The sequence below is a fragment of the Eptatretus burgeri genome, chromosome 2, assembly GCF_056783735.1.
Source record: "Eptatretus burgeri isolate ZD-2024b chromosome 2, Ebu_testis_v1, whole genome shotgun sequence".
In the NCBI taxonomy this organism is placed as follows: Eukaryota; Metazoa; Chordata; class Myxini; order Myxiniformes; family Myxinidae; genus Eptatretus; species Eptatretus burgeri.
In genome coordinates this window covers 92,589,231-92,611,730 of record NC_140962.1, presented here as the reverse complement: position 1 = coordinate 92,611,730, position 22,500 = coordinate 92,589,231, and the positions used below count along the sequence as shown (strand labels likewise).

Below are 22,500 nucleotides of genomic sequence, written 5' to 3'. Positions count from 1 at the left end.
TTGATGTCCCTCTTTTGTAGTGACTCTGGCATAATATGTCTCCTACAAAGGCTTATTACCTTTTTTTCAATTCTTCCTCTCCAACTAATCTCCTTCTATTTGGGGGAGGGGGGTGATTTATTTTTTGATATTCTCCATTCTACCTCTTGTTAACCCAAATATGCTCTGCTGACCTTTCAACCCAACGCCGGTATCCTGGGATGTCCTTGGCATAGAGGAGCTTGTTTGAGGGCGAGTCCTTTCCCAACCGATGCTCAGACGTCGAGCAGGCATCCATAAATGTTTGGGCCACCACAGAAAGGCACGCATCCGTGATGCTGTTCTTGTGGATGTCAAACACAAACTGTGGGTTCTTTATCACATTCACCCAGAACCTCAGTGGCAAGCTGGTGGAAAAGAGGGTTAAAACTGAGGCTTTCAAATATAAGCTGGGAATTACCATAATGCTGATCATGGTGTTTGAGTGTGCATGAACATGAGAAAAACAATCCCAAGGTAAACAAAGGACAATATTGTTACAGGAAACATTTTTCTCCGCAGGTTTTAGGCTCACAGAGAACTTGTAGATACTGTAGGTTGCACAACATTAAAGCCCCATTACAGCTCGCATAAGCAAATCACATTCCTGCACATGGCTTCAAGTTATTGGGACCTTTACACAATCATGGCATACATTCTGCACATTCCTGTCTCTAGCATTGCAAGATAATGCTGAGAAAGCAATCCCCTTCAGGAGGTAGAGTTTTTGTGAACCATTGCTCTGCATCCGCGGTCGGTCATTTATTTATTTCTTTTATTTATGATTTCACTTCCAAGGACCTTCATTGCAGTAGGAGGCCAATACATCCATCAAAGCCTGCACTATGGATACCAATATATGGTTGTTTGTCCATGCTCTATCCCTTTTAAATTTTGAGCACCAGACAAGGAGTAGCACATACCGTTCTATATTAAAGTCTTCCAAACTTGGATGGGGTTCGAACCACCGACCTCCCAGACTCCTGCATTGAAGTTCATTATGGAATAGTTTGGTGGCTTAAGTTACAAGCCACGACTCGGTGGCTTATCTATGAAGCAACCGAGTCGTCCTGGAAATTCTTTGCTTCACATGTTGTCCCCTTCTCCCAGTGGGTTGAGTTACATAGTTACACAGAAGGTTGTGTGACAGCTGAGAACATCATTGGGAGGTGACTAATCCCAGTCACTAACCACACTTGCAAAAGGAAAACCAAGCCATCTTTTAAAAGGGATGTGCTGTGCAGCAGGTAGCTTTTGAGGAAAGTGCATATATTTTTTATGTGCGAATAGTGTTTATGTGACATAAATATAACTTTACATCAAGAGCAAGGATATCAAGGAGCAATGGTATTGGTCGAGATTATGGGATATTAAAAAAAATGAGGTGACGGCCTCAAGAGGCAAGTGATCCAAATTGATGATCAAATCACAGTGCCTATTGAAAGTCTACACCCCCTTTCAAAATTTTCACCATGGTATCTTATAACCTGGAATTAAATTGCATTAAATCAGACTTTTTCCACCTATATTTACACATCGTAACCCACAACTTCCAAGAGAAAAACAAATTCTTCAAATTTCAGAAAATTAATGAAAAATACAAAACCAGAATATCTTGGTTGGATAAGTGTCCACCCCCCTTATAATTGAAATTCGAAATGAGCTGAGGTGTAACCAATCACCTTCAAAATCACACATCAAGTTAATTGGCCTCCACCTGTGTTAAATTGTAGTGATTCTGATTATTTCAGAATAAAATCAGATGTTCCTGCGGGCTTCCTCTGCTGGGTAGTGCATTTCACAGCAAAGATTCAACCATGAGCACCAAGTAGCTTTCAAAAGACCTCCGGGATAAAGTTGTGGAAAGGCACAGATCGAGGGATGGTATAAAAATACAGTATTTCAAAGGCCTTGAATATCCCTTGGAGCACAGTTAAGACAATCATGAAGAAGTGTAAGGTTTATGGTATCACCAAGACCCTGCCTAGTTCAGGTCGTCTCTCCAAACTGGATGACAAAGCAAGGAGGAGACTGATCAGAGAGGCCACCAAGAGGCCAATGGCAACTTTGAAAGAGCTACATGACTTTATGGCAAAGACTGGTCACTGTGTGCATGTGACAACAACATGCTAAGCACTCGACAAGTCTGGCATGTATGGTAGGGTGGCAAGAAGGAAGCCTTTACTCAAAAAAGCCCACCCTGAGTCCCATTTGAAGTATGCAAAACACACTCCGGAGATTCTGAATCATGGGGAAAAAAGTTTTGTTGTCTGACGAAACCAAGATGAAACTTTTTGGCCAAAATGCAAAATGTTACATTTGGCACAAACCCAACACATCACATCACCCAAAGAACACAATCCCTACTGTGAAGCATGGAAGAGGCAGCATCATGTTATGGGGTTGTTTCTCGTCAGCAGGGACTGGGGCACTTGTCAGGATAGAAAGGAAAATGGATGGAGAAAAATCCAAGAATAAAAACTGCTGCCTTATGAAAGAAAGTTAAAATTGTTATGGAAGTTCACCCTTCAACATGACGACCCAAAGCACACAGACAAAGCTACACCCGAGTGGTTAAGGAACAAAAAGATAAATATCCTTGAGTGGCCCAGTCAGAGCCCCGACCTAAATCCATTCGAAACTCTGTGGCATGACTTGAAGATTGCTGTCCATCAACACTCCCCACGCAACTTGACTGATCTTGAACAGTTTTGTTCAGAATAATGGGCAAATATTACCCAATCAAGGTGTGAAAAGTTGGTTGAGACCCATCACAACAGACTCACAGCTGTAATTGCTGTCAAAGATGCTTCCACCAAGTATTAGCTCAAGTCGGTGGACACTAATCCAACGAAGATATTCTAGTTTTTATATTTTTAATTAATTTTCTGAAATTTGTGGAGTTTGTTTTTCACTTGGAAGTTATGGGTTATGATGTGTAAATATAAAGGCGGAAAAAGTCTGATTCAATGAAATTCAATTCAAGGCTTTTAGGCAACAAATGTGAAAAATTTTAAAGGATGTGTTGACTTTGAATAGGCACTGTCGGTAGTTTCAAGAAACAGTTGAGTTCAATTAGTCCAACTACTGTGCTTTGGCTAACTAATATCACACACTTACCAGTTGCTCTTCCATGTGTGCCGCACACCAGGGTCATGGATGTGGTGTCGATCAGCTTGAGCATCCAAGAAGTCAAACATGTACTTGATGGCAAGTGGTAGTGTCGAGGTTGCACCAAATATTGTCACAAAGAGGTCATCCACAAACTTCTGCAGAGTTACCTGTTGAAACATCTTCTTTCTTTTTTCATGGGCATCTTATGTACTGGTTCAAACATCGACATAATATGGATGCAAAAATGGCAAAATATTTAAACCTTCCTCCCTCCACCCCCAAGTTTTTTCCACATCCCTTTTCTTTCTCCTTCTGTTCCCTTTCCTGCCAACCCTCCTTTCCATTTTCTGCGGGTGCTATGTGATCACCTTCCCATCCCTTTCTCATTCTTCTTTATCTCAAATTCCCTTCCACGAGCAACTCTCGTGCATGTGCATTTGTAGATGTCCTCAAACACCTCTAACTTATCCTCATGACATGGCAAAGGTCAGTGAAACTACCAAGTGTAAACACAGCAATATGGAATTTGCCCCTTTTCACCTATGAAAGTAGCAAGAAATATATTATCAACTATGTTGTCATTATGAGGGTCACAATGGCAAGGTTACCATGTTTACACCTGCTCTTTTAGATCATCAGTCAACATGACAAGGCATGGCAATTAACAGGAGTTACTGCCAGAATGGTAAACAGCAAAACAGCATAATCGTAAAGTGTGCTTCTTGCAATAAAATTAACACTTTAAATCATTGCCTATCTTACGTATTAAATATGTTTCAGAACTTTCAGCATCATTGCCATCATAACTATCCAGATGCCCAACAACAGACTTTGATGGAAGTCATAGAACATGCAATCAATCAGCTGACTTAGTTTTGAGAATGTGCCCAGTGATCCAGGTTTTCCAAACTTGATCAATCCCTCTTCCCAACCTTGGTTGTAAGCAGACGAGTAAGGTAGATTTCTGAGACCATTTTGCGTCCACGGTCTCCCTCCTTGTGGTCTCCATGTTCAGGATTCTTAACCAGGTGCCAGAGGCGTGCACCACTCTCCAGCTCAGGTGTGAGCATCGGGGTGCGAGAACGCAAGCTCTCGTGGCTTCCTGGGCATCGAGCCAAGCCATCTGCTGGGCAGGAAAAGAAACAGATTGTAGTGCTTGACAGAAGGTGTGATAAGCAAGACCAAAGATGCCTTGACAGGCTGGAAGAAAAGCAAAAAAAAAAAAGTGATAGAAAATGGGTTTGGAAGCAGATGTCACATTGGGTGGTTCAGAACAGGGACAAACGAGCAGAAATGGCATGAAACAGCACTGTTGAGAAAGACTAAGATGTGTAGAGCCATTAGCAGATACTGATTGGCTGGAGAGGTCAGAGTTGAGAAAGGCAGTGAGCTAGATGAAGTACCTTATGTGCCATTGATACCCTAGGGGAGGCCAGGGGAGCAGATAGATATGTAGGGAGGAGGGAAGGGTGAAAATGGTGTGGCAGCCAGATGGATGGGAGTGAGCCCAAAAAGTTGATTGGAAGAGAAAGATGCACGAGGGGGCAAAGACTGGGAAGTGAGATATCCATGGATGACCAAATGCAGGATGTCTTTGTTGCTTGTGAAAGGGATCGCTTTCCTTCACATATATTATTGTGGGGCCCCACACACTGCTTTTCAATTCAGATGAAACACATCCTTAGCCTATTATAAAAGCAAAGCTTCAACAATAATATGAAAATTGTGACAGCAATCTCTAAAATTTATTGAAGCATATGACTTATACTTATAATTTCATTAGCCCCCCATTGGACTTAGTCCAAAACGGGGGCTTATGGATTTGGTCTCGATTTTCGTGTCTGTGCATGTGTGTGTGTGTGTGTGTCCGCAACCATATATCAGACATACATGGACCAATTTTATTCATACTGGCGAAAAGACAACACACAACGGTAGATATGCACATCATTTTTTTTCGAGATAAGCTCCAAGATGAACGACTGGCAGCATTTTGAGTTGTAAAAAAAAAACCTGGTGTCAAACACATCCTCAACCATTTCTCGGACATGCATTTACCATCGATGTTCAAACTTGGCAGACATTTCAGGAATGATGGCTCACATAGGCACATCGATTTTTTTTTCTGAGAAAACTCCAAAATGGCTGACTGGCGGAGATAAACTCCTATTTTAGTTGTAAAAAAAAACAGATGTTGAACACGTCCTTAACCATTTCTCGGACAACTATATACCGATGGTGCTTAAACTTGACACAAAGATAAAGAATGATGGCTTACATATGCACATCTGATTTTTGTCGAGATCAGATCCAAGATGGCCGACTGGCAGCATTTTAGTTGTAAAAAACACGATGTTGAACACATCTTCAAACATTTCTCATACATGCATTTACCGATATTGTTCAAACTTGGCACCTACAAAAGGAATGATGGCTTACATATGCGCTTCTATTTTTTTTGGAGATCAGATCCAAGATGGCCGACTGGTGGCCTTTTTGTTCCTTAAACGTGTCCCCAACCATTTATCAGACATGCACCGTCCGATTTTGTTCAAACTTGGCACAAGCACAGTACACGATGGCATTCATGTACCTTCACTTTATTTTGTGATCTGATCAAAGATGGACGACTGGTAAACTGGCGGCCATTTTAGTTGAACATAAAAAAGGACTAGCCCTTTCACTCCATACAGCAGAAAATACTCGAACAACAAGGGCTATGACATTTTATATCTTTTTTACTTGTTTATTATTATTCTTCAGAGCTCAAGGTTTATGAAAGCTGGTTTATGAAAGTGATGCTGGCAACAGAGAAGAACAGGAAGAAATGAGAAACATGAAGTAAGTTCAACATTAGTCAAGAAAGCTGCGTGGCTCACAGGATAGCTTAGTGGTATATGCACACTCATCTTTGAGCTGTCTACCCTGGGTCCCAATCTCAGCTAAGCTAGAAACTATCATCCTGGTGTTTCACAAGCAACGTGAGGCATCAATGTGTGCGTTGTCTCTCGGATGGACGTTAAACCGGGTGTCCTGTCTGACAACATTAGCTGGTGGATGTTAAAGATCCCACGGTGTATTTCATGAAGAGGAGGCGAGCTATTGCCAGCACATTAGCTGAGTCCGAAATTCCTGGGCTAACCTACAAGGCATATTGCATCAGATGCAAAGTTAAACCCGGCAGCAAATGATACTACCAACAGCCATTTGTTGCATACGAAAGAAAAATAACAATAAAAAGAAAAAGCTAATGGCAAAGAGAGGGAAGAGAGTTCATGAGAATAGAAAATGTCATTCAGGAGGTACGTGACAACTCAAAATGATACTGAGCTGCTGTCTTTCAGGGAGGAAAGAATGGTATTGGTAAAACTCAGGAAGGAAATTCCACAGGTGATGGTAAAAGAAGGAAAGGAAGGGAGGTGAGAATAAAGCTGAAAAGAATAAAGAACAGCACTCGGTAAAGCACATACCTCCGCCAGGCTGAACAGTTTACATTTTGTATTCTACAGATAGGCCGGATCTGCATCTGGACCTTAACGAAAATCTAATTGGCTTGTTCTTGTTACCTACCCAACTCATCCACCAAGTTTTGTCATAACCCGTCCACAACTTTTTTAAATACCAGGTTATATATAATTTTGGCACTATCTATCAATGGTGAAGATTCCCTCAAAAAAATTTTTTTTTAACTCTCGTATTCGGATCCGGATCCATATCTTCACCAAAAGCTAACCAATTAGTCCTTGTGACACCCCTAACATGTCCACCAAAATTTGTCCGAATCTGTCCACAACTTTTTGAGACATCCTGCTCACAGCCAAAGACAAACAGACAGACAAGCGAGTGAAAAAATTACCTCCATCCACTTTCGGTAGTGGAGGTAATAACTAATAATAATAATGTTTTAGTGTACATTATGAATACAGGTGGAACTACAGGTTAAGGTGAAGGTGAAGGTGGGCTAAAGGGTGAAATATAATTTTAAAGTTTCAATAATAGGTGAAGTTAGTGTACAAGTTATTTTTGAGCTTTGGCTTTGGCAATTATGAGACTGTGCCTCTAGGCAAGCCATGAGGTGTGAATGGAATGATCTAGATCAACATTATGCTATTTTAGGGTTGAGACTGGACCTGGATGAAGAAAAATACAGTATTTAGTGCTGGGAAGTGACAAGTTTTGGATTTGCTTAAAGATGAGGTTGGCCTTGAGTTGTAAAACTAGTTTAAGCCTCACCATATCGGCTGGGCAGTGATCGACTGAGGGTCACATGAGCTAGATGGCAGCTCGGCAGTTGCTTTGGCACCAATGCAATGACCGATCCATCGGTAACCTGCAGATAAAACAACAATGATAGTGATACTAAAAGCAGGTACAGAACAAGACCATTTGGCCCATTTGTAGATTAATAATTGCTCCATCTATCAGAGCCTCCGACAAACCACCTTAAGCCAATGCACTCTGGAATGCATTAGAAACAGCAACATTACAAAGTCAAAAGGACACAACCTTTTGACTTTATAATGTCAAAAGTGAAGCACTTACTCAAAATGTTCAACACTCATCCAAACTGCACTTTAATCATTCCTTCAACTTTAACATAGTCGAAGGCTAATGGAGGAGCTTGTGCAATCGCATGCAGGAAATGGTGAGGCGGCTTAATGAAACGAGTTTGATATGCCAGACAAAAGTACCATCTTTTCACCGAAATATAATGTGGCTAATATCAGACTTTCCAAAAAGCATAAACTGCAGAAAAAAAAAACATTCACGAGTTGGACGCTGTAATGACATCATAACGATGTCATCACTACAGATTTACAGAGAATATACTGCATCTAAAAAATTATGACAAGCATTTTTCTGAAGTACACAGGTATGAATTTCAGTGGTAAAATTATGATTTTGACATTGATGTTTTATATATTTTTGAAATCAATTTTAGCGAAATAATTGATGAGCAAAAAGATGCAATGATGAAATTATGGCATCATCCCGCAAGTTTAAAAATAGGGGCAATACCCCTGGGCGCTCAACTGGTGGCGACTGCATAAGAAAACCAGGCAACCACTGGTAGGTGTGGATGACCCACAAAATATGTAACGGACAAGAAAGTAAAATACCTTTGGATTGTTTTTTTTAATGTTATGAACATACTTTGGTACATCACGGGTGATGAAGGTTGTGGTCAAGTTTCATCAAATTGTGTTTGTAGTTTCTCAGAAGAATGCAAACACCTACTTTGGGGGTGAACCCCTCCCCCCCACCCCCCACTACACACCTGCAGACATCCTGAAACCTAGATTTTTTTTTAATCACATGAAAAAACTTTGGTTCATCATGGGTGATGAAGGTTGTGGTCTAGTTTCATCAGAATTGTGTGTGTTGTTTCTGAGAGGAAAGCAATACCTCTTTTGGGAAGCAACCCCCCCCACCCCCACTCCCCCGCAGACACAATTTCGTTTTTAGGGCCCAATTTCGTTTTTGATGCCATTAATAATCTTTGGTACATTCCGGGTGATGAAGGTTGTGATCAGGTTTCACAGAAATCGTGTGTGTAGTTTCAGAGAAGAAGGTGAAAGTGTTTATGGATGAGTGGAAGCACGGACAATACGCCATCCCATATACTACCCGGAACTATGCTCCAGAACAAGTCTTCTATAATCCTTGATAATGTGTACTATGTTGTTGTATTTACATGCAGCATATACATGTAAATGCCAATATAAACGTTTTTTGAACACAAATTTTAGCTTATCTGGAATTGGAATTCCAGATAAGGTATTGTCATCATGGACCATCTGGCCTTCTGTCTGTCTGTCCGTCTGTCCATCTCCTATTTTTACTTCTCCGGCCAAACTGCTGGGCTGATCTGGCTGAAACTTGACAGCAACGTGACTCTCCTGAATGGTAAAGGGGATTGCAAAGCTTGTTCTGGTCACATGACTAAGTAGGTCAAAATGGCCGACTTAGTAAATTTCTTCAATAATCTTTTCCAGACACACCAGTCAGAATGCTACCAAATTTGGGTTGCAACATTAGGATAGGGTTGTAAAATTAAATTGTGGGAGATCATGCCAATCACGTGACTGGAAGTGTGCCAAAATGGTGGCTTTGGTAAATTTTGGGGGAAAATTGTGTAAATTCCTTCATAAATCTTCCTCTCAAGACCAACCAGTCATAATGCTACCATATTTGGGTTAAAACATTAGGTCAGGACCCAGATAAACTACAGGTCTAGTGGCCCAATTTTTGTTTTTGTAAACAAATTGCCTCCATGGAAGTCATCATGGATTTCCAAATGGCTGCCGTATGGAACACGTTTCTTGACATCTTATGCTCTTCCAAACAACAATGTGCTTGCTGATTAAACACCAACTTATTAGTCAACATAGCTGCCAATATTGATTGAAAACGTTGCATCACCTCTCAGAAGAAGGTATCTGAAGGCATCTACAGTCCTGTTTCAGATCCTTTTGATGTATACACCAAGTTCTTCAAAAAAATATTGATTAATTCAGAGTTATCGAATCTTTACGGGTGAAGGTGGACTCCAGAAAAGTAGTGAAACAAGTACTCCTGGATAATAAGGCAATGAGGCGTAAATCATGTCACCAGGCATTTAATAATTCAATATTGGAACGTGCTGCAGCAAAAAGACGAAAGGCATCAGCAGAAACGGATGATCAGTGTCACCTTAAGTGTCAAGCATCTGCAGTGAGCAAGAACCTGTGTATTTTATGCGAGGAGGGTAGTGTGAAAGACTTCATGAATTCACAACTTACAATGCATACAAATCCAGCTCTGAAGAAAATGGGCACTGATATGTTAGACAGAGGTACTGACCAAATTTCTGGTGGTGATCTTGTGGCTAGGGAAGCCAAGTTCCATTTGAACTGCATGACGGAGTACTGCAACTAATATTGAAGCTGTCTAAGAGGGATAACAAGCACATCTAGGTAGTCTGAGACAGATGAGAAATGGCCAAAGCTCAGAGTTTTGCCAAAGTAGAAAAGTACTGCATATGGAAACTTCTGTTGAGGAGGGCAAGAATATTTTCAAACTGGCTGTTGTTCAAAGAGCTTATGAAGAATGCCCAAAGGCACTTGGTTCACATATCTATAACCAATATATCTTTATTATATATTGTATATGATTGTGGCGGTTGGGAGTACACATTATGAAAGAAGAAGAAGGAGTTTACAACCAAAAGTAAAAAACTCGATCGACTCCGCTAATTTGAGCAAAAAAGCGAGAGCAGACCCGGTCTCAGGGCAATGTTTCGCCCGCTTCACAGCCGGCTTCATCAGGCACAATAGACCCCGGGCCTCGGCATGTGTCCGGTTTTTATTTCGATATGACCGCTCATCCAGGTTGATTTAAATTTTAAAGGGCTCAAAGGAATTCTTTCCCGACACACAATCTTAATGAGTTTTAAACAACCTGATTACGACTGGCTGCATGCGTTAACAACCGCTCTGGACATTAACACCTCGTTCACTCAAAGTTAAATCGAGCACAGGGATGAGGGAAACACACGGCTCGTCACATATCACCCGTCTCTCCACACCTCCCTCTCGCGGGTTTATATAGTATCACAGAATAATCCCGTATATTCCAGCAAATGCGATTCTAGTCCATACTGGAAGCTTTATCTGAGAACGTTCCAGCACCTTCACAAATCTCACCAGGCAGTTTACAGTACAATACTGTCATCTATAGTCAAAATTAGCTCATAACATCAAGCAGTTTATATTTACAATTTACCGATCTGTGCTGAACGAAACTCATATAACATGTAACCATCAATTTTAATTGTTCATTTACAGGCATTTACTAATGCTTAAATTTACCACAACATAAAGCTTTAACTGGTTGAGCCTGGTGTTGGCGCAGTGGTTAGGGTTGCGGCTTGGGATCCAAGAGGTCCTGAGTTCAAGCCCCGTTGAGCCACTGAATTAATACACCAGGGGGTTGACTCAGCCTGTCATCCTTCCGAGGTCGGCGAAATGAGTACCAGTATACTGGGCCGGTGTATACCCCGGTTAAAAAATAGGTGTACCATATCCCTGTGTCGTAAGAGGCGAGCAGGGTTGTGTCAGGAAGGGCATCCGGCGTAAAACATGTGCCAAATCACTAAGCGGATCATACGGATGATCCGCTGTGGCGACCCCTAACGGGAGCAGCCGAAAAAAGAAGATAAAGCTTTAACTGGCACAATACATTATGTGGTTTGGCATTGCCTGCCCAGCTGAGTAGGTATGAGAATTTAATCCACAGCTGTGAAGGCAATGCAACAAGGTCTTACCCACTCATCCACTAAACTGCTCAAATGACAAACAGCTTGATCAAATTTTTCAGTTAAATGACACAGGTACACAATGCTTTGCTGTGAAATAAAAATTTCATCATGTCAGAGGGAACATGTGTGTGGATAAGTGAAGACAATAAATAAGGTAAACATGCATTTCCCTGAGGCAGGGACCAGCATGTTGCCTGTGGGATAGTTGCTGAGCCATCAGATAGCTGTAAACATTTTGGCACCTCATCCTACCTTCTTGGCATGTCAGGGAGAGGAACCAGCTGACCTCAAGCCTGATGGGTGCTTCTTTCAGGCGAGCATTAAACTGGCCCAAACTTGGTAACTTTTCCCTCAGGGCTGCACGCGCAGTCACATCCAATTCTGCTTCCACGCAAAGCCGTCATCTGGGGTCCTTGGAGACCTCCACGCGTGATGGAGGCACTGTAATTTGCAGAGATCTCGACCTCGCATTTACCGAGCTGCTAGGATAGGCCTCACCGGAGTTTGCCATCATATTGAGGTGCCAGCGGGGCGTGAAAACACCAGCCAGCCTACATTTTAATTAGCCAAGGTATGAAAATGTGAGTTGTTGTCACTTGTGTTAATATTACTTCTTCAATCTCGTTGCTCAATGCCATATTTGGTTGCACTTATTTGTAGTGATCGCAGTTATTGCCTAAGTAATGCTTCTGAGAAGATTAGTTTCAATTTTTATGAGAATTTATGCAATAAATTTCAATATAAAATCCTTCCTTCCTTCTGCAGTCATCAGATCAATCAAACATCCATCTTATGTGTCCCAAGGATCTGGATATGGATCGGTGTTTATTAATGTTTTATCACCTGCACTGTGTGGCCAACTGTTTAACATGGCCACCTTGGCACACGGCCACCTTGGTTGGGACAATCGGAAACCAAACACTAGTTATATTGTTTCTGCTATATATTCATTCATTAGTATAATCTACAGGTAAAAATACATTTCGGAGTAATTGTCATTTTATCTGCTGCAATCACTTCCCAGTTTGTGGCACTTTTACCTTCGTGGGAATTCACTATCAATCTCGATTTGTTTTATGCACAACGTTGCCGTTCAAACCGCTAAATGAGAGAGACATTGCATTCCCTTTAATCTCCCCCATCTGCCTCCAAAATTTGCATAATAGATCACATGACACATCATTGGCATCATTTTGCAACAGTAATTGCAATTTTATCATTGTGAAAATATACAAACTTAAACAGTTTCTCCATTGTTTAGTGCAATATATATATATATATATATATATATATATATATATATATATATATATATATATATATATATATATATATATGTATATATATATACATACTATATATACAGTATATATACATACATGTATACATATATATATATGTATATACATATACTGTATATATATATATATATATATATATATATATATATATATATATATATATATATATATATATATATATATATATATATATATATATATATATATATATATATATATATATATATATATATATATTTATATATATATATATATATATATATATATATATATATATATATATATATATATATATATATATATACACTGTATATATATATATATATATATATATATATATATATATATATATACACTGTATATATATATATATATATATATATATATATATATATATATATATGTATATACATATACTGTATATATATATATATATATATATATATATATATATATATATATATATGTATATAATTATACTGTATACTGTATACATATATGTATATACATATACTGTATATACATATGTATCTAAATATACTGTATATATATATATGTATATACATATACTGTATGTATATATATATATATATATATGTATATCTTCTTCTTTCGGCTGCTCCCTTTAGGGGTCGCCACAGCGGATCATCCGTATGATCCTCATAGCGATTTGGCACATGTTTTACGCCGGATGCCCTTCCTGACACAACCCTGGTCGCCTCTTACGACATGTATATACATATGCTTATATATATATATATATATATATATATATATATATATATATATATATATATATATATATATATATATATATACATATATATACATATATATATATATATATGTATATACATATATATATATATATATATATACATATATATATATATATATATATATATATATATATATATATATATATATATATATATATATATATATATATATATATATATATATATATATATATATATATATATATATATATATATATATATATATATATATATATATACATATATATATACATATATTATATATATATATATATATATATATATATATATATATATACATATATTATATATATATATATATATATATATATATATATATATATATATATATACATATACATATATTATATATATATATATATATATATATATATATATATATATATATATATATATATATATATATATATAATATATGTATATATATATGTATATATATATATATATAATATATGTATATATATATGTATATATATATATATATATATATATAATATATGTATATATATATGTATAACACAGGGGGCTGCAAAAGTAGCTATACAGCAAGGATTATACCAGTATTACCAGTCTTATAATAGTGGTGCTCGGATTTATTTAATACTAGAATTCATTTAATTTGAACATTTGAGGGATTAATATGTTTATTATCGATATGATTATTATTGGTATGTTATTATTGATGTGCTTGTATAATCAATAAAATACGTTTTGTTTTTCATTACTGTATACCTACTTTTGCAGCCCCCTGTATATATATATATATATATATATATATATATATATATATATATATATATATATATATATATATATATATATACATACATACATACATTTCTATAACATTACTGCAAATAATTAATTAATGGGCAATATACATTTCCGAACAGACATTCTGTTTTTTTACATGAAGAATTTTTACATCAATAGACATGAAGAATTAACTGTTTCTGAATCCATGCCTTGCTTAGCCTTTCATGAATGTTTCACTTATTTATTTTCCACTCTTCCTGTTCTGAGCACAGAGAAAACAAAATCAACATTACTGCCATGCCATGTCTAATGGGCTATCTCGAGGGAAGGGAGCTTGCTTGCCAAAACCAAACAACATTCAACAACATCGATTACTATTGAATAATGTGAATGATGTTTGTGCATTTCAAAGTGTTAAGCATAAAAATAAGGAAGAAAAAAAAAAACCTGCGAAAATAGGGCAGCTCAGTTGGTAAAAAGAGGAATAGAGAGTTGTAAAATACTGCGTGGGTTCAAATGCAAAAACATGACCGCCCAGATGATTTGCCTATTAGCTGCTGCCCTTCAAAAGGAATACTAAGCCAAGAGTAATACCTTGTTAGCGAATGTTAAGCATCCCACGGTATCTTTCAGAACAAAAAAAAGTAGGCCATGTACTGAATGTAGGTATTCTTAAATGCAATTGTAAAATATAGGTGATCATACAATTTCATTTTATTACAGTCTAAGGCTTATGGAGTTGCTTGTACATGCAGACCAATGAATGATATTCATAAACATCGGTGTACTTTGAGATTAATTTCAAGGACATCGGGAAATGATGTACAAAGCAGCACGGTATTTGGGATTTGATGGGATCATGCTCTCAGGAGGCACGTGCTGAGAGGAGAATATCAAATAGGCCAACAGGCATGTGCATCACTTTAAATGACGCTTCAACTATCCAATCTGATAAGTTCTACGCACCAGTAGGATAAGTTAGCAAAATATTTATCTGGGGCAAAAATAATAAGCTGTGGTATTATCTTCAACAAAAATAATATTTAATGAGAGGATTTTAGAAAGAAACGAGAAGGGCACTCGGTAGATGTGAATACCACCGCCACACAATGCCTGATCCAATACAACATATCAGGCCCAATGCATTTTTGAAATATCATGTGATATATTGTTTTTGGCTCCATCTCTCAATGGTGAGAAATCACTTTAAAAATTAAATAATTCTTGCATCCAGATGTAGATTCGGATCTTCACTAAAATAAAATCAATAATTCCTCCTTGTCACACACCCAACCTGTGCATCAAGTTTCATCCAAATCCATCCACAACTATTTGAGATATCCTGCACACAGACAAACAAACAGACAAACAAACAAACAGACAGACAGACAGACAGTGGTGAAAACCTAACCTCGTTCCACCTTCAGTGGTGGACGTAACAACACACAATGGGCTACTCTTTTCGAAAGGCACTATTGGATACTTAATGTCCACCAGAAAATGTGAGTAGACGGTTCATCGAGTGTTACATCCCCCTCAAATGAGAGCCCATTCTTTTATGATGCAATACCTTGTGGATGACAAGACTGGTTTTCAGTCAAATCAGGAAATTGTCAGGAATTCAATGCAGACCTGGAAACTCTAATGTGCTGCGTAGACTACCTTCAAACTATTATCAAAGTCCACTTAAAAAGCAAAATCAGAAACAACCAATCAAACAAGTTCCAAAATTGTACAATTTAAATGATCATTTCCACCATTCACCTGGTAATGTGCCAATGTGTTCAATCTCTTCCAATTGTTCTCAATCTTGGTCGTGAGATCCTCATCCTGTAGAACGACTCGTGCCATCCTGCCCGGGTGCCACTCTATGAGACATCGCACGAGAACACATTTGTGGCATGCCTGTTGACATCACGTTTGGAGTTGTGTCCTGCTTATACAGTGGATAAGGTTCGATGTGAAATGTACAGAGATGCTAAATGTTTGGCTGAAGATATTTTTTTAACAGTTTCTATTGGAGTCATGGTGATTGTTAGCTTATAGCATGTGGCAGAAGAACTCAACAAGAAGTATGCTCACCAGTGAGATGTCTGCTATGGATTCAATGCCCAATTCAATCCAACTCTACCATTACAACATAAACAAAATGCAAAAGCTAATTACCAAAAAATCCTGCCAACAGTTTTGGAAGCTAAGATGAGATAGAACAATATTATGTTTCTTAATTTGCTTGCATCAGTGCAATTACCAAGTTAGAATGCTTGCCAACAAGCAAGAAAACCTTAATTCAAATGAACGATCAACCACTAATGGTGTATCCCTGAAATTCCCACTTCATATTTCTTTCCTGCCATCATATAAGAGCTTTAATTATGATGTGATAAGCCCTGATTTTAGCTTTGTGTGTGCTGGTGTTGTGGCTCAAATGGATGCACACCGAGGTCAAGTTCAGATGAGCGTGGACGCATCGAGAACGGTGTGTTCTTGTAGGCAGCATCGAGCAGTCTTTCCTTGACCTGGGTAATGCTGTCACAGTCTAACACTTTCACAATCACCTCCATCCCCTTTTCATTCTCAGGGTTCACCAAGTGTAGTGTCTGGGTGGAGGGCAAGGGTAGTGAGTGACATGTCCACCTGCCTTGAATGCACAAACAGTTACTGTCTACCGAGTTAAACAAAACCTGATGTCACCATGATTCCAACCGACAGAGATTTATTTGACCAACGATCTGGCTTAATGATTGCTTGAAATGCACAGGCACCTATTACACTTGAAATGTTTGCAGTGTTTGCTGCTATCCGTGCATACCAACGTCTGATAGTCGACCTGCTGCCTGATGAGCTTGTCTTCACTGAGGGAGTACCGTGCCTCGCCTGTCACAGCATCTATTGGTCCCTTCTCCATTTGCTGCTTCATGGCGCAGTAGAGCTTGAACAACGGCTCGCCCGCCCGCTGCTGCTCCAGGGACATGAGCCCACACAGCACAGCAGGTGCTTGGTTCATAAGCAATTGTTATGTTATCGTCGGCACACTTGTTTTCAGGAAATATATTGATCCTCCTGTCATCCTCTTTTTTCGTTGTAGCCCAATTATTGTGTTAGAATAAACTTACAATCGTCTTTAATCTATAAGTAGACAATAACAAAAGAAGAACCTGGCACATTAAATATCTCTTATGATACTGTGCATCTCTCAGTATTCACATTTACAGGAGATACCTTGAGGAAGCGGAAGAGCAGGAATGTGAACCAATTGGTGAGCATCTTTTCAGCAACAGACTCGGTTCTGGAACAAGCAAAATTTTACAATCAGATTCACACCGCAGTCATCGATTTCCATTTTTCATTACAGCCCAAGGTGACTAATTATACAATTATACACTGACTGCTTCATGTCAGACAAGCATTGTGGAATGATATATTTTTTTTTCAAAGGTTTTTGCCTAAAACAGTACATGTTCCTGCACAGAGACCGATAATACTTTTTAATCTTCTTCACATGTACAAGAAGTCAATTTTCTACACTTCCTGTTATGCGTTTCATCTTCATGACTGATCCACTTTATTTTCAACTAGCATTCGCACGATTAAAGTCTGCCATGAAATTACTGCATCTTCAGCAAGGATTTCATGAAAGAGGAAAGGCATGTCTTTATAAAATGGCTACATGAACCATGACAAAGTTAATGAGGAAGGTCTGCCTCCAGCCAATCTCATCGTGAGGCCAGAGCATTTTTGAATCACGTTGTGAAAAAGCTCTGAAGACTTTACCGATCCCAACTTAATTTGAATGTCGCTGTCCAGTGATCTTTCTGGGTCTCATTAGCATCAGAATGGGAGGCAACATTAGTTTGCCTGCGGTGGCCTTTTCCAAAGACAATCAATCAATTGGGCTGTCATAGTAATGGCCGTGGATGAAAAGACGACAATAAACGACAGCGTCGGCCTGCACCGCCGTGACCTCGGAGACTGCTCTCCAATGTATCGTCTCCACTCCAGGCCTGAAGCTCAACACGCAGTCATTAATCTTTGAGTGGTTTTGGGCGACAGTCATAGATGAGACCACAGGAGAACACACCACCTCTCTCACATCAGATCTACAGCCAACATCTTACCACTCCAGTTCCTTATGCTGTCCACATTTAATGAGCTCTGATGGATAATGGCAATATACCTCTGTCATTCATTGAAGGCCCTATCCATTCCGTAGAACCTTCCCAAAATTGCCTTCTTTTTTTCTGCTGTGCTCAAGTTTATCATCAATTCAAACTATCACTATAAACCCCTCATAAACGAGTTACTTTCCCAAGGTATTTAGTGCCATTTGTGAAAACTTTCCAAAGAACTTTTTTAAACTATTTTTGCACTGTGATTTGTAAATGAAAATTCCAAATGGATCACCATTTCTCTTTACACCATCAAGTTATTTTCTTCTTCTCTTTTTTAAAAAGTAAAGTACAAGGTATACTGTATTATACCTTGTACTGTCTTTTCCATATTCACAAAGCTGCTTTTATTAAGATATATATGTATGTATCTGTGAGAGTACTCATCTGCTTCAATGAGGTCATGTTTATCTGGTTTGTGATGTTTTTGGATCAAAATTTTAACCACTTCTCTTGGTTATTGAAAATCAAGTTTTTGTATGGACCGTCATTGCTCCACAACCTAAAAGCAAGGTTCCATGTGCTCAAGTGCTACAAAAGCAAAATGTACCCTCCTTCTTTGTCCATCAAATACAATATCGAGGCTCGTATAAGAGCTAACACACAGAACATGTAACAAAGGGAGCAGGAGCCAAGAGGGGTGGGAAAGGGAAGTACAAAACAGTGAGGCACAAAGACATGAGGAGATCTGTGGAAGGGAGAGGGATGAGGTGGGATACACAGGGTAAACAAGATGGACACTACAGGGACTTTCAGGAAGAAAAGCAGGGAATTTGAAGGAGGTTGGTTTGGGGTAGATTAGCAGGGGTAGAAAAGATTGTGGTTTTGGATGGGGAAAGATAAGAGATGGTGGTAAACAGCTGTTTTGAAGTCCTGAAGGGAAGAATGGGATTGAAGAGCATGTGGAAGTTTGTTCCAGAGGTGGGAAAAAAAGAAGAATGAAAGCGTGAAGGTGAGGAGTGATTCTTGATTTTGGTAGTTTTACCAGAAGAGGGTTGCTGGTGGACTTCTAGTGCCCTGCGGAAATATAGGGAGGGGGACAGATCACTGACGGAGCAGGGGAGGGTGAGGCTGGAGAGGAGATGGTAGAGGACAGAAAGACTACTGATCTGCCTGCGGTGACAGAGTAAGTGACCCAAAGACTCAGCCTCATCACGGGAGATACCAATGATCCTAAATGCCTCGGTTTCTATAGCGTGAAGCCGTTAAAGGTGTGAGGCTGGAGCACCAGTCTAGAAAGGAGAGCAGTACTCCATCAGGCTGTGGATGAAAGCTTTGCATGTGGCTAGGAGCTCAGGTGTGCCAAGGAAGGACTTTACATGATGGAGGATACCCAGTCGGCGACTGGTTTTGGAGGCCAGCTTGGAAATGTGGCTTTCCCAGGAAAGATTGTGACAGATCAGATTATTTATTTTTTTATTCTTTTTTTTGTTTATGAAATCTAGGCTTATGGAAGAGTAAGGTGACAAAGGATAGAATGCCAATGCCAAACGCAGTGGGGCATTAGTGTAACAACTGGAAATAAACAAATAAGTGGATGAATGAATGAGAAAATATGAGAGGGTTTAAACAGGCCATTTGAGGAGAGGACAGACTTGACATCAGCTGTGACGATGGATCCCAGGACTGTATTTATAACAGGAAAAGCTCATTGGCTTAGAGATGAGTGTACACAGTGGTGGATCCAGGAATTTCAAGATGGGGGGGGGATTTACCAGGCCATGGTACCAACCGGGGAGTAGAGGGTTGTGTTTGGGGTACTCCCCCAGGAAATTCTGAAAAATTGATCACCGAAACAACATTTCCTGCGTTCTTGTAAGTTTTCTGCAGTTTGTTGCCTTCTTCCCTGTCCCAACAGCTCAGCAGATTCATGATGACGATTGGGCTGAAGAGGCAAACTTGCCTAGCCCATCCTTAGTTAGAAAAAGGCCAGTGCACACCTGTAGTGGGGAATGATATGATGGTGTCAACCGACTGTGGACTGGGAGAAGTCCGGCACCGCCATGCGCCGAGGTTGCGAAGCTTAGGGCAGGGGGGTCTCCCCACAAAAGAGATTAGATAGGACGGCGGATGTGAATCACTTTATTACTCGCAAATGATGCTATTTTGGAATAGACAGCACTTGCGTTTCCGAATGAAAATGTCACACACATCATGTGAGGATATGGAGAAGTCATGCCAGAGATACCATCTGACTTTCCCCCATGGACTCTCTTAGATTGGTCTTCAGGCACCGCAGGCAAAAACAAAAAATGAGCGTTCATCATCACAGGAGCCTACAGTACAGGAAGGGTGCATCCAACATGGAGGAGGACTTTTATCGATGGAAATCGCTTAGTCTCCATATTATACCACATGAAAACAATCCTGCAGGCCGACTGTGTTGTGCCTCATCTGTAGTTCTAGTGAAGTACCAGGAGGGAGCATTTAAAACCCACACGATCTACCTGGTAAAGGCCTGCCGACAGATGCATGCTCACACATGCAGAGTTTAAATTTCGAAATTTGGCTTATATTATGAGGTTCTAGAGGTGATGGCATGTACAGAAATGAAACAAGGCCACAAATGCTGACGTCTCTGGGCGTTGATAAGGATTGCAATGTATCCAGCCATCTGTAGGTATGATGATCAGGTATTCGAGGATGAGTGTATAAAGTGAAAAAAAAATAAACTTTATCATAAATAAACCATTGCGGCCCGTTTCAAGTCAAGACATTGTTGAGCAGGCCCCCCCAAAAAATGGTGAATTAAGACCCCAGCGAAGGACAGCAAGGTGACCAAGGAGAATTCCACGTCAATAAAAGATAATTAAATAAGGCCATTAATTATCTTCAAAAGAGGTGTTTTAATTAACTCAATACCCAGTTTTCATTCGTGCACGCCCTTGGAGTTCCCATAGTATGCAGGTAATGATGGGGACGCTAGGTTTCATGGTTTTGGAGTTGTGGAGGAAACAGATGGACAGATTGATGGATGGATGGATGGACTGACACACACGCTGGCATATATTGGTGCGGGTATATATATATATATATATATATATATATATATATATATATATATATATATATATATATATATATATATATATATATATATATATATATATATTTTGTTACGGATCTGGAAACCATTTGCATTCAACATACAGATGTCCCAAAAGTCAGTTATGTCGTTAAGTGTGTGTGTAGTCAGATCCCCTTCCTTTTGTCTCGTGGGAGAATCAAAGGCTGCGTTGCGATTTCTTTTCATTAGGTTATTACATCTAACAAGCTATCTCACAACCATCCCATCTGGATGACTCCTCGGCCCATTACGATCCATGGTATCATCGCGCTTGTAGCCCTCGGTTCGTGGGCCACAGCGCACCTTTGCCTGAGATGGATTCCCGAGGATGTTTGAGGCAATTTCACCACCACGACCTATCTCGAACACGCGCGAGGGGAGGGTCGGCTTTCTCCAAACAAGGCCGAAACCCCGCCCCGGAAAGGTATGCCGTGGGACCCTGTCCAATCAAAGGCGGACAGCGAGGAATGTTCACCAAGGCCCTCCCTGCTGAGGGAGTTCCATAAATTCCCAAGCACTCTCTGAGGCAGTGTAGGAGTTTTCTTGGGTTTTTGCTGTTACAAAGGGGTTACGAAGGGGTGGTAACAGTGGTTGTTACGAGGGCTGTCAGGAGGGATGAGCATAAAGTCGGCGAGGTAGCGAACGTGTCTCTGCTGGCCCTCTACAAGGAATGAAAGAGCGACCCTGACCCGCCTCCGTGGACTCCGGCCATTCAGCACCCAAGCTCCGCCACGAACCTTGAGTCCCACACATGCGACTGGGGACCAAACCAGCGACCATTGTCAGGTGCCACAGCACGGAGTACCCCCTTTCTCTGACGGCCAGGTACCCATCCGAACTCTGACCCCCAGCTTGTCCCTCTTCTCGGCTGTGAGGGTCTAATAAAGAACACTGGGTTTCTTTTCATTTGTGTGTGTGTGTCTGCATGTGTGTGTCTTTAAGTAGAACTGAATAAGTTTTTTGGGATCATTGTAAA

The 22,500-nt window shown here is 39.5% G+C and overlaps 1 protein-coding gene across 2 annotated transcripts in view; it reads right to left on the bottom strand.

Annotated features, from left to right (window-relative positions):
• LOC147032567 (plexin-A1-like) overlaps positions 1-22,500 on the bottom strand; it is a 424,700-nt gene that overhangs the window by 30,340 nt on the left and 371,860 nt on the right. Inside the window, exons 24-31 of one of the 2 annotated variants that reach the window (XM_085870308.1) lie at positions 17,511-17,577; positions 17,101-17,247; positions 16,729-16,888; positions 16,053-16,156; positions 7,366-7,462; positions 4,065-4,255; positions 3,139-3,311; positions 174-386 (exon numbers count right to left, since the gene is read on the bottom strand). In XM_085870308.1, the coding sequence (XP_085726434.1) occupies positions 174-386; positions 3,139-3,311; positions 4,065-4,255; positions 7,366-7,462; positions 16,053-16,156; positions 16,729-16,888; positions 17,101-17,247; positions 17,511-17,577 (1,152 nt within the window). The remainder of the gene's footprint in view (positions 1-173; positions 387-3,138; positions 3,312-4,064; positions 4,256-7,365; positions 7,463-16,052; positions 16,157-16,728; positions 16,889-17,100; positions 17,248-17,510; positions 17,578-22,500) is intronic. The other variant, XM_085870309.1, reaches the window with a different exon arrangement.